General features: G+C 46.3%; 1 protein-coding gene across 4 annotated transcripts in view; it reads right to left on the bottom strand.

Annotated features, from left to right (window-relative positions):
• Positions 1–4,853: 4,853 nt before the first annotated feature.
• The window catches only part of GRIA1 (glutamate ionotropic receptor AMPA type subunit 1), a gene marked incomplete at both ends in the record, with an annotated part of 113,352 nt that continues 105,416 nt past the window's right edge, over positions 4,854–12,789 (bottom strand). For all 4 annotated transcript variants that reach the window (XM_084215738.1, XM_084215737.1, XM_084215739.1 and 1 more), the window contains 2 exons: positions 4,854–5,042; positions 6,979–7,113. In XM_084215738.1, coding sequence (XP_084071864.1) covers positions 4,854–5,042; positions 6,979–7,113 — 324 coding nt within the window. The remainder of the gene's footprint in view (positions 5,043–6,978; positions 7,114–12,789) is intronic.

Genomic DNA, 12,789 nt, shown 5'->3' with positions numbered 1-12,789 from the left:
TCATCTTTGTAATGAAAATGGAGCAACAGGGAGTTGGGGCTTGCCTGTGGGTTTAGCCCCAAAAGCCCTGCCCTCCTGCAGGCTGCTGGGCAGCTGTGCATGGCACTGTGAGATCCTGATGTCTCTGTTAATTAATTAATTACCTGGGTATCAGAGATGAGAGCACAGGGACTTCAGTCAGCAGTGGGGTACCAAGACACAAAACCAGCACTGGTGGATGACAAACTGATTTATGCTCACAGGTAACATGAAGGTGACTGGGGCATCTGTGTTTAGGAGGGGCCAGCAGCACAAAAGCCACCAGAGAACAGGTCCCCAGAAGGGATTTGGGGTTATGCTGGTACTTTGCTGGTAGGAACCCAAGTGTTTCCATCTTCAAGGTGGTGCCTAAGCTCTGACATGTGGCTTAGAAATGTGCACAGAAATGTTCCCCTGGGACCCAGAGCCACGTGTGAGACCTGGGTGACTGACCATATTGTTGGAAACTGAGCAGGAGCCCCTGTTCACAGTGAAAACTTCCCCTTGTCTCCCAAAACTTTTGATGGACACACAGCGCTGAGTTGCTGGAGCTGAGCAGGCCGGTGGTACCCACTGGTTTACAGAACATGTTCATGCACCCCCTGTCCCTTCCCTGAACTTGGATCATTTAAGTTCTGCTTGCACCTGGGGGCAGGTGGGACAATCAAGCCCAGCCAAATCTTTTTGGAGCATCCCAGCTCTGGGTCCTGACCCCACAGCAAAGGAATGGATTGGGTGATGCATCTGTCGCTCTCCTGCTGCACTTCAGGGTTCAGAGAGGTTTTTTTTTTTGCTTCAACAACTGCTGAAGAAGGATTCTTGCTGGAGACTTTAGAAGGAATATTTGAGTTTGCCACTAGGAGGAAATTTTGTCCTGTTCACCCTAAGATTTAAAGGAATGTTTCTTGTGCATTTTTGTAATCTCACTGGGATCCAAAAGTGAACCACTGAACAAGAAGGGCATTTTGTGACAGAATCCAAGCCCCCAGCACAGCACTGGATTCCTAGGGAATTGTAGAAGACCAAACTGGGATGATGCAGGATAACCTGCCCTTGGGAAGCCTCTCCTTCAGGCCCCAGTGCTTGGGAATCTCTTGCTGTTTGAAGCCTCAGGGTTCACTGGCCCTCTCAAAACATTAATTCTGCCTCATGCTGATTCTGTATTTAAAACTTACCAGTGGGGAAGACACCACCTGTGGATGCTGGAGATCTTGGTTCTCTAGCCTTGGCCTGTGGGATGCCTGGTCCAAAGGCACTTGTGTGTCTCAGCTTTCCCAGATGATAACTGGGAGTGAGGATGTGGGAAGGGGAGTCCTTCCCCACCTGTGACACCCAGTGCTCCACAAGACCATGACATTAATGAGTGCAGTTTACCTCAGCAGCTGTCAGTATTTGCATAAAAGTCCAACACCCTTTAAATCTTTCTCTTTTTCTCCCTACAGGCTTTTGGATGAGGAACTTAGCAGGTCAGTTGTGTGAAAACTGAGTGAGAAGCATCTTAAATGTCCAAGCCTCCGAAAAAGCATGGGAGCTCCTAGGAAAGCTGATCCTGGTAGGGATTTTTGGACCAGTGCTGGTTCTGAGTTTTCTCTGAGCTGGCCAGGTCTTCTCTCTCTGTATAAACAAGCTAAAATCCTCTAATAGCCCTCCTCAAAAAATAACCCCACAAGACTCCAAACAAAGCAAAATCATTAATTTTGAACCCAATGAATATTTAGTTTCCTGACTCTTGGGTAAATATTAGATAGATTCCCAATTTCAACCTGAAGCAGTTTATTCGTCTGCTGTTCACAAGTCAGACACAGCAAAAATCAAAGAAATCTCTTTTGATTCAGGTTGGGTAATATTGCCTGAGGGGTAACATCATTTTCATTTCCACACATCCAGCACTGGCACAAAACGGCATGGACAGGTATGAGAAATGGATCATGGATCCTTGGTTCTAAAATTCCAGCTGATAGTTTCCTTTTTTTCGTGTAAATAATAATTACCAATAAAAATGTTGCTTCAAAAAAAGAAAATGTGAAAAGAAAAACACCATTGCATTTGATAAAGCAAAATCCTTTGCAGTACTGCCAAAAGAAAAGAAAAGAAAAGAACGAAAGAGAAACCAAAAGAGAGTTAAAACAAATATAGCTGTTAAATAAAAGATCCAGGTACCAAAGAGCAAAATTTAATGAAAGCCAAAACTGTTAAATATGGAATCCTGTTGAGAAAAAATGTCAATGTCTTTAAGAGTTTTACCATTACTCTATTTTTAAGAAAAGTGTAGTAAAAATACATATTACAAGTTTACATTTTCCACGCTTTTGTCCTATTCACTTTTTTTTTTCTTTTTTTTTGTTCTGTAACCCCTCCACTGATCAAAAGCCTTTCACAGCTGCATCTCACATCTTCATGTCACAGGTGGCCAGTTCTAGCAGTGCTGCTGCTCACGAGACTGCTGTGACCTGCTGCCACTCCTGCTCCTGGAGGAGGACCAGTAGCCTGTTCCCACCACACTGGCCCAGAACACGACAAGAGCTGGGACAGGAGACTCATCTGAGAGCTCTGGACATGGAAAAAAGAGCTTGTGCTGATAAGGATGCCTCCACTTGTGCTGGCATTACACAGAACTGACATTAAAATTAAGAAAAGCAGGTTAAAAAGAAGGATGAACAACAGAAAGCGCCCTGAAGTGAAGCTTGGAGTGGCTGTTAAAGGAGTTCATGTTCAGTGATGAGAGATGAAGATCATAATGTTCCCAGTTTTGGACAGAGGAAAACATTGGCACAAGACATGCTGTGCCCAGGCTTGGGACCTTGACTCTGACTTGCTGGTCTCCAAACTGTAGCATGACAAGTGGATAAGTGGAGCTGATGCTTCAGACCAGGCTGGTGTTAGAAGTGGTAAATGTATTGCTCTGCACAGTCATACACTAATGGAAACTGGTATTCCCACAGTTTCCAGCCTTACTTCCAGATTCTTTTCATAGACCTGTGCCAGTCATTTGCCTGCATCGTTTTCTCTTCACCTTCCCTTCTTTCGTGGCTCCTCTCTTGCTATGTTGCAAAAACCAGAAAAAAGTAAAGAAAATGAGAAAAAGCAGCTCAGAATGCTCCAGCAGCAGCTCAGTCCCTGGACAGGTATTTGTTGGACTCTGTGAGAACCTTTGAACTTTATTTGCCATGAGTGAGATGGGACCAGGCCAAGTGGGCTCACTGTAGCCCCTGCCCCACAGATCTTCTCCCTCACCAGATGTTCCCCTGGGAATCCTTCACTTGAGAATGTCACACCCCTGAGGTGTCTCAGGTCCACCAGGGTGGGAAGCATTTGTCTGTCCATGCCAGAGATTCACAGAATGAACCTTTTGTGTGGTTCTGGAAAACCATTCTTGCCCTCTTGACCTCCAGGCCTGTGGCTGGACCCCCAGCTGCCTGTCTGGCACTGTGGCTTTCTGCAACACCAAGTTTGGGGTCAGCAGCCTGCTTTCCTGACTTGTGGATGCTTCCCCCTCTCCAAGGATACGAATGGGAATCTGCTACTGTTGGCTTTGTACCCAGACAAGCCCCAGCTTAGTGGGGAGACTGAGTGTGACCAGCACTGATGCTGCTGAATGTCATGGTTGCTCGAATTAAGCTCTTGCATGATCTCCTCCTTGGTTTGCTTCAGCAGCTCCTTCCAGGAATCCATTCTGGCCAGCTACCTACAGAATGTCCCTCTGAGTTAGGAAAGGATGGCCCTACAGGGATTTCAGAGCAGGAGGGCAGGGTGTCCCCGTTGCAGCCCATGACGTGTAGCACGTTGCGCTGGTTAACTGGCAGCTGTCTAGAGCTGGGTGTCTGGAGATGGCCTGTTCCTGGCCCGGGGTGGTTCCCTTATGTGACCACCAGCAAGGGAGCACACACAGAAGCTAAGCAATGAAGAAATGGTTCACAATTGCTTATTAGCCCCCACTAACCTGGGCAGGAGAGTCACACGTGAGGGGAATAAATGCCACATTTGCTTTCCCTCTTCAGCAGCCGACCGTGATCTTAGACCAACCCTCTGCTCCAGTCTGCCACTCTGCACTCCAGGCACGTGATTTTCCTCTTGAATCACCGCTCATCATCTCTGGAAGAATTACTGCCTTGTCCTCACGCTACCTGGGCTTTCCAAACTCACCCATCACTTCTCCCCCTGTAAAACAGCCTCGTGTTTGTGTTCTGGTTTCTTCCTGCATCGAGTCCTTCGTGCTGCAGGGAGAGCTGGGGGCAGCTCTGTCTGCCTCGCTGCAATAACTCCACAGCCCAAGTTCACCACAGAACAACGAAGGCAGAACCACGATGGACAAAAGAGGTCAATGCTGACGCCCTGCACTGAGTTCTACTCGCCACATGTTGGTCTTTCCTTTTTTGCCTTTAGTAGCTCAGACGTTGTGGTTTGCATCCCAAACTAAACCAGATTGAAGGACTGAGCAGGGAAGGGGGAAAGGGCTGATGTTACCCTGACACCACAGGAATTAGTAAGAAAAAATATATATATTGCACACACTAAGACTTATTAACAACCAAGTTAAAACAAAATGGCATAGTCCTCATTAGTGTTCCAGTGGTTCTTTGATCAGGGATGGTTCACGAGTCTGTAAAATCCCATTACACTCTCCTTATTGCAGTACAGACCTGTTTCTGTTCTCCTGCCAGTGGATCTGTTTGCAAATAAAAAGGGAAATTTATTTGATTTCCTTGAGAAGATCCATCCAATTGTCCCTTCTGTCATCATCGTTTGTCTTGTTGGTGTTGGGTATGTTTTTTGGCTCTGGAGAGGTGGAGTTGGGCTGCCCCTGCTCTCACCCAGGAGATGGGTCAAAAGGCCAATTATAATCCCGTAGCTCCCAGGGACATGCCAGTGCTGTGGCTCATGCATGGGATGGTCTGCATGGATTTGGGGAAATCGTGGCTGACCACACGTCCATTTTCTCCACTGCCTCCTGCTGCAGCCGGCCTGGGAAGGGTTGATGTCCGTATGGCTTCGTTGATTGATTGCTGTGGGATTAAACAAAAACCCTTTTTAGGAAAGACGGGGGGGTCTCCCCCTGTCCTTTGCAATGTTGGAGAAATTATAATATTAACCAGTGTTGTCTTTCTGTAACTGTTCTCCCCTTCCTTGTCTCCATTCAGACTCTCACTTTCTCCATGTCCCCACTGCATCTGCTCTGTTCATTCACACCTCTTCTACATGCAAAATTAAATGTTTCAGCAGTATTTTGGGGTATAAAGCATCAGTGCCATATGCCAAAAACCTCTTCAAACTCTACAACATAAGAACAGTCATCCTGGATCTGAGCAGAGGTATTTTACACACTTCCCCCATAGAGATGCTATTGCTACTCCAGGACTGTTATGCACGGTGGACTCTGATTCACTGCAAACATATGTTTAACTTTCCTCATGTGAGAACTTGAGCATGTGCCTGTGTTTTTGTCTACAGTGATGACTGAGGTAACTAGGAAATGCAAGCCTAATTCAGGAAACAAAATTTCATCTTCCTGTTTCAGATATATCCAAAACATTTGCTTTCAGAGATCTAAGGAAACGACCTGCTTAGAACAATTCATCTAAAAAATAAAGCCAATTTGTTTTCTTTGCATTCAAGCTATCTCCAAGGGTACCATCATTCTTTCTGGACTGGGATATTCAGGTGAAGAATTTTCCCTAACAGATAAATCTGGAATAGCTACTGAGCTATTGCATTCTGACACTTTTCTTGCAGTGCATTTGTGCCATACCTAGATTTACAGTGGGCACAAATTATAATCCAATCTTTGTAGTTCCATGGACACTATTTGTTCATATTATTTTACCCCTGTGCTCAAGGTAGCTCTCATTGCCTGTGGAATTTCCTGGACCTCAATGGGAAAAGAGCTGTAGCACATTTTCAGTGCATTAGAAATGTTATTATTGCTGACAAAACCTTGAGCATGCTGTGAAATGGCAACATAAACCCAAAGAAGCAGTTGCTTATTTTCCTTTTGATTCTGGGTGAGTTTCAGTGAAATAAAAACCTATTTGGATTTTTGGAAACTCACTGTGTGCTTCAGATTTCCATAACAAATTCCATGCTCATGGGAGAGGTCAAGATGAGGAACACAAGGGATGTGTCACACATCCCTCTGCTTCCCCTAACACCCCAGTATCTGTATAAGGGATTGCTCAGATGTACTTGCTCCACAGGTGCTGCATTAAATGTCTATCTCCAAGGCTCTCAAATCTAATCCACTCTTGACACAACACTCAGAAATTCAGGCACACCAGAATTTAGGGCTGAAACAGATCTCCTGGGCTGCAGGAAATATGCTTCTGCAAGACCAAGACAGGGTGCAGTTAAAAAAAACCATTATGGGAGACATTGGAGGCCAATTTCTCTCAAAGAGGATCCATCATTCTGGGATTTGGAGGCCCACATCATCCATTCCAGGGCAACAATGCTCTGAGCATGTATTGATATTGTCAGCCTGGAAATGGTGCCAGCAGGGTGCCAGCAAAGGGAACAACAGGATGTGAATCATTACTGCACTCTCCCAGTTTTATCTTGCTGTTAGGAGCCTGGGTTTGGGGATTTTTCCATATTGCAGCACTGGCTGTATCACACCAGCCCCAGCACACTTCATCCACGCTGCACACACATTGCCTTCATTCATTTTAAGGAATTTCAATGTGTTTCTGTTGCTGCTTGTGGTGTGGTTTTGCTCTACGTCTGGGTTTTGAATTAGCATTCTGCCACACGTCTGATCTTGCATCAGCTCCCCATGACAGCCCACTTGACCCTCTATCAGCTTCCTCAGCTGGTCCTATTCCTTTCTAGCAGGCTGAGTGACACAGTCACTTCATTATCCCTATGTCTTGGCTTTCCACCCATGGTCTGCATCCGTCTGTGAAGGCAGCTTTGGAGCCGGGGGAGGATCAGAGAGGAGGTGTGAAAGGCCGTGGAAGGGGATGCCACCTTCATCCGCTTTGATTCACTTCTGGACTTGTAACAAAACTCGATTAAGGCAACCAGCATGGCGAGTCCGAGCCCACCGATGAGGATATAGAAAACCCCCGCCACATTGCTGAGGCTCAGCGCGCTCGTCTTGTCCTGGAAGAGAGAGGAGAAGGGAGGGAAAGGAGGGCACACGGGAAAGGAGAAAAGCAAAATTAATACGGCATTGCTCTGGGAAGGATGCTGCACAACATAGCAGTACTGGCATTACATCATCTTCCTCTTTAAATGAACAAGTGACATTTCTAAGAGCGTTTTTCAATTTTTAATTCGGTGTCTAGTAAATCTAACGTTTCCCTCACACAAACAAATAAACATTTCCTCAGCAATGTGACTCTTGGTAAAGGTTTGGGATCTCTGTTTTTTAATCAGCTAACTTAAATGCTTGTTTTATCCAAAATGTCTAGTTTGAATTATTGATTAAAGGAGGAAAAAAAAATTGAAGTTTTCCTCCTCTGTGACATTTGTTCGTCCCTGATGTCTTGCCTGAAATAACCTGTTCTCTTGGAAATGCTCATTCCTTCATTCCTAGATTGTTTCCCCCGCAAATTCTGTTGCTGAGCAACACATTGAAGTGGATGGGCTTTTTTTCCATTTTTTTTTTTCTCTTCCTTTTCGATTCTGGGGTTGAGGTGACACCTGAGCTGTCCTCAGAAACTCATTTGATTTCTATGTAATAAGGCAGTTATTTCATATGCAATCAAGGCCTGCTGATGCATGTCTAAGCTAATTATTTGGTTGGCAATAAATAGGGCTATTAATGAGCCGCAACTTTTAGTCAGCAGCCACATTCTGATTTTACAATTGCCTAATGAATCGTCACGGCTCTCTGGGGAAGAGACAAAGCTCAGAAACACTCATTTCACTGCGAGGGAAACCAAGTTCCCACATCTAACCCTGATGTCACCCCCTGCAGCTTTCAAAACCTTCTCCTCCACGATGACCAGGTCGAGTCGGGATGTGAGGATAATCTGGGCAGCAACAGGATCCCAAACTTGGCTCAGCTCCATGTGCAAGGCTCCTGTTTCTAGGACAGCTTTTCTCTACCGTGAACCAGGCAGAGTCCCCTGCTCGTGCTTGCTGCTGCTCTGCAATTTTGACTCCATACCTATTTGACAGCACAGATTCCCCAGGGCCAGCCCAGCAGCTCAGTGCAAATCTGCTGGGGCCACCAGGGTCTGAGCAGCATCGCCAGCCCTGCTCTGAGGCCGTGGGAGGGAAATTGCACCTGGCTCATTTGAGATGTAGCCACACAGCTAAAGGAGAACACTGGCGCCTGTGGAAGCGTCTGCAGCTGGTCAGGAAGCCTCTGCACAGCTCTTGGTGCTCCTCTCTGCTGCTCCATGGACACGTGGACTGGTGGGTGGCACAGCCCTTGTAGGACAGTTGATTCTTGGCAGGTTTTACAAGAGGCAACCCACAGTTTTTGGGAAGGGAGGGGATTCAGGAATCAGAAAAGGATATTGGAGTGGTGTTGAAATGTTGAAAGGGTCCAAACTGGAACTTCAGCACGAGCATGGAAGGTTTCACCACAGGGCAGCCTGCCTGACACTGGTACAGTCTTTCAGGCTAGTATGTTCTGCAAGTATGTTTTGTAAAGGATTCTGTCTTTTTCTGTATTAGGGTTTGAAGGCAAAAAAGTCAACCCTCAAGGCATGAAAACATCTCAATTTTCACAATTAAAAAAACCTCCTCTAACAGAAGAGAATATAATTGTTTTTTTAATGAGAAGAAATGTGGGTTCCAGTCAAGAATGCTAAAAAGATATTTTTTCTTCTATTCCTCCTTCATCTGACCCACTGCCCATGCAAGCTGCCAAGCTTCTTCCCAGCTGGAGCTCCCACTGTGGGCTCTGGTACAATGGGGAGGAACTTTCCATCCTGAACCCTCTGCTGAAAGATGTTATGGGGCCATTCCTGCTGAGTTTCAGTTGCTGGAAAAAACTCCATGAGTGACCTCATTTTCTGTGCTTTGCTGATTGATCACTTTGACAAGGGACTTGTCATGGTGGAAAGATTGGGTTTCTCTCTTGTAAAACCTTCATGCACTGGTCAGGTTGAAATCTTGATGCTTCCTGTGTGCTCTCTGTAATGAGAGATTTCTGCAAATATCCTCTTAATTTCTGCAGTTTCAATATTTGAAAGATTATTTCTCTGGTCTTTTTCTAATCTGCCTTCATGCAGTTTTCCCCCAGGCTTGACTGTATATTTGTTCAGTCATCTCTTCTCTGCAGATTGTTGGGTGTACTTTTAAGCACCAATTGGGAAATGCTGGGATTTTTTAGTGGAGAAGTAGAAAAGCGGAGCAATTACTCAGAGGAAACTGTGTAACAACATATCAGGTACTTTGCCCTTTAAAATTCGGTCTGAAGGAGCTGCCCCAGCTTCAGAGAGGGGTAAAGACACTAAAAAGGGGGCTACCCTTCTCAGCATCCTAATCTTTTAGCCTGGCTTCTTAATGAAATGTGGATGTGGCTGATTAGCACATGCTCTCTGCTCAGAGGGAAGAATGGGGACAGGGATGCTGGTGGAGCAGCCTGTTTATCTGTGTATTACTAATAATTGTCAGCCTAATCTTGATTTGACAGTAGGATGGAAATCTCCACAATATCAGGAATGTCCAAGCTTTGTGCAGAAGGATGGCACTCTAGACAAGAGAAAACCCATTGATGCTCTCCTTCAAATAAATGGATCACTGCCATCCCTACTATAGTCTTTGACTTGCAGCCAAAGATCCTTAGGAAATCCGCCTTCCTTGGCTCTGTTGGGCATGGGAATACACAAATTTCAGGGTTTATTTGCCATGATATTTATTTCCTCCCCCAGTTTGGGGTTCATGGTCCAATGAGGCACCTCCTCAGCAGGCTGCAGGGGCAGAGAAGTCTGGCAACTAGGAAAGGCTGCTGGTTCTTAATTCCCACTTTCCTCCTCATACCAGATGCAAAACAACCAGTAAGAGAGAAGAGATGACCCAAAGCAGTTTCCTGCACCACCACTACAATTCATTTTGTAGCTGTTATGTTTTTCTTACATTTACTTTGCAGTAGCATTATTATTGTTATTGTTATTACTCCTATTACTGCTGTTCCTATTATTACTGTGACACTCTGGGCGAACTGAACCTTGTCTTATCCAGAAGGCAAAGAAAAGCATTGAGAGACACAGTGGTGGCAAAGATACAGGGAAGAAAAAGCAGCCTGAGTTTCACTTCTGCTTCCTTAGTAAGGTTTCTCTCAAGGAGCCAAAGGCAGATTCCTGGGGCACTGAGGAATGCTGAACTGCAGGAGCACGGCTGATGGCACAGCCTGCTGCTATGAACAGGCTGAGAAGTGAAACTGCTCCTGTGGTGATGCTGGACTTCTTGTGAATCCTCCTTTTAACATCCTTTTTCTTCCTTCCCTCTCCCAGCAGGACATGCAGAGATGTTCTGTGGGCAGCAGTGACATCTCGTTGCTCCCATCAGCTGCAGGACCTGACCCACACAAAGGGTCAAAAACCCTGAGTGCCCCACTGAGGCTCTGCCTGCTGTTTCCATGCATGATCCTGTCCCAGCAATGCTCATAATAACAAAAAGTCCCAAATTATTCTATGTGCTTGAGAGGACACTCCCCTCCTCTCTGCTCAGGCTCTGTGACTCCAGATGCTCTCCTGCAGAGCTGCCCATCACTGAACCAGCTTGTTAGTGGGAGTGTAAATGTCACTGCTCGTCTCCTGCAGCAGCAGGGCCCTGACGTGGGGGGAAGATTGGCAGGTGAAAAGAGAAAGAAAAACCCATCTTCCCAAAAGAAAAACCCATCTTCCCAGCCTTGTTGCTGCAGCAACCAGGCACCTTCCCGTCTGTTACTCGCAAACGTGGCACCGTGTCCATCATCCCCTTTGTCATTATTTAATCCTCCTTGGCTGACAGGCATCAGGCCAAATTTGCTGAGTTTCCCAGCAGGGCTGGTCCCTTCTGTCACCCAGTGTGAGCAGAGCCCATTGGCAGCACAGGGTGATGGCACCTTGAGTTGATGCAGTCTCCAGAAGATGAATTGTCCTTAGAGCAGGTGGCAGCTCCAGAAGTTGAGCTTTTACCCCCAAAGCTGGGCAGACTTTAGTGGGGTAAGGCCTGAAGCTCAGCAATGAAGGACAGCACTGGCCATTGTCTCAGAGTGCTGCCAGGGATGTGCAGGAGCACATGGATGGCTGGGGAAGGGGCTGCTCAGCATAAGGCACCTTTGATTTGAAAATCTGCCAGTTTCTTACAAAGCCAGGGCAAGGCACTAGAAGGATTTGTTCCAATTTTTTCTTTTTAACAAAACCAAAATTCTTTCACCGGAGAAGAGGGTTGGGAAATGTGTGTCTTTGATAAAGGTCTTTTAATTGCATGACACACCTGGGTGTCCCTGAAAGCAGCTTGCCATCATGGTCTAGGAAAAACCTTCCTTTCTCACAATGCCTTGCAAAGGCCTCAGGAATCACATCCATCTGCCACAAAATTTAGAGTCTACCTTGTCATTACATTTCAACAACACAAGGCATCCCTGGCAAGCCCATTTCATAGCCTGCAAAAGTCCATCCTGTGCTTGTTTTCAAAATCAGGTCCTTGTAGGGAGGTTCCTATTACAGTGTCTCTGTCTCTCCTGCTGTGGGAAGCAGAGGGGACTCAGAAAAGCTCAGGAACTGGTGGATGGTTTCTAGCTATGTGCACTGCTGGAGGTGAGTGTGTATGGAAAACCTCTGGGCCCATGTGAGGGGTGGCTGCTGCATGTTCACAGTGGGGACAAGAGCAGCAGGGACATTGCTGCCCAGTGCAGGACACTGCCTGGGGTGTCCCACTGTGTGGCAATGCAGCTGGGGCCATGGATTGAATGTCCAGCACCTCGTGGGATGCCAAGACATATCAAAATATTCAGCAAAGCAGGAGGATTTGTCTCTGGAGTTTGGGTTCAGATCCACTAATGTGTCTACTATTTCTTCACAGGAATGTCTCTGGATAAAAAACTTGGTGGGCAATATATAGGTAAACAGATTAAAACCAGGATGCACAGAAGTCAGTACAGGCATGGAACATCATCTGGGACCAATGAAAATAAGCCTGGGAAACGGCAGAAGCTTTGCTAGGCTTTGGCAAAAACCTTGGGCACAAACCTTACATCCAGCTAGGCCCTCACCCCTCTTCATAAGCACTCATCATTCTCAAAATCCCCCAACTGCAAACTAAGGTAAGATCAAAGTAGACAGAAATGGGAAGGTTTTATCATGCCTGTGTGAGGAAAAATATGAAATAGCCTCCAACCTCTCCAACTTAGCTCTGGACCTTGGCTGTTGAGAAAAGGTGAGTGTTCCAGCCTGTACTGGAGGGATCTGTGCCCACCATGGGCAGGATGGGGGAAGCTGAGCTGGTGATCAACCTTGCCTGCCCTGCCTCATCCCTGGGCACTATAGAAAAAAGAGGGGGACGCTCATGCAGCAGCGGGGCAGCTCAGCTTGTTTACAGTAGGTGCAAAAGAGCTCAAGAGACAAAAATGGATAGAACTTGGGTGGGCAATAGGTGGGCACGTTTGCCTGACTGCAGTTGTGAGAACAAGTGAGCAATGCAATTTCTTGGTCTTTCTTGGTAGGTGAGAGAGGGGTCAGGTGATGTTTATGTTGACTTCTCTGATGTTTCACATCACATTTCTGTTGCAGACACGGTGCAGACGCTGAGCAAGGACTAGAGAGGAGATCCTTTTGTGTAACAGCCAGGATCCTTCACTGTGATCTTCCAGAAAAAGCTTACATGGTTTAAAGT

Source organism: Fringilla coelebs (assembly GCF_963513975.1).
Source record: "Fringilla coelebs genome assembly, chromosome: 15".
NCBI classification, from domain to species: Eukaryota; Metazoa; Chordata; class Aves; order Passeriformes; family Fringillidae; genus Fringilla; species Fringilla coelebs.
The sequence above is the reverse complement of the archived record's forward strand: the minus strand, read 5'-3'. Positions and strand labels throughout refer to the sequence as shown.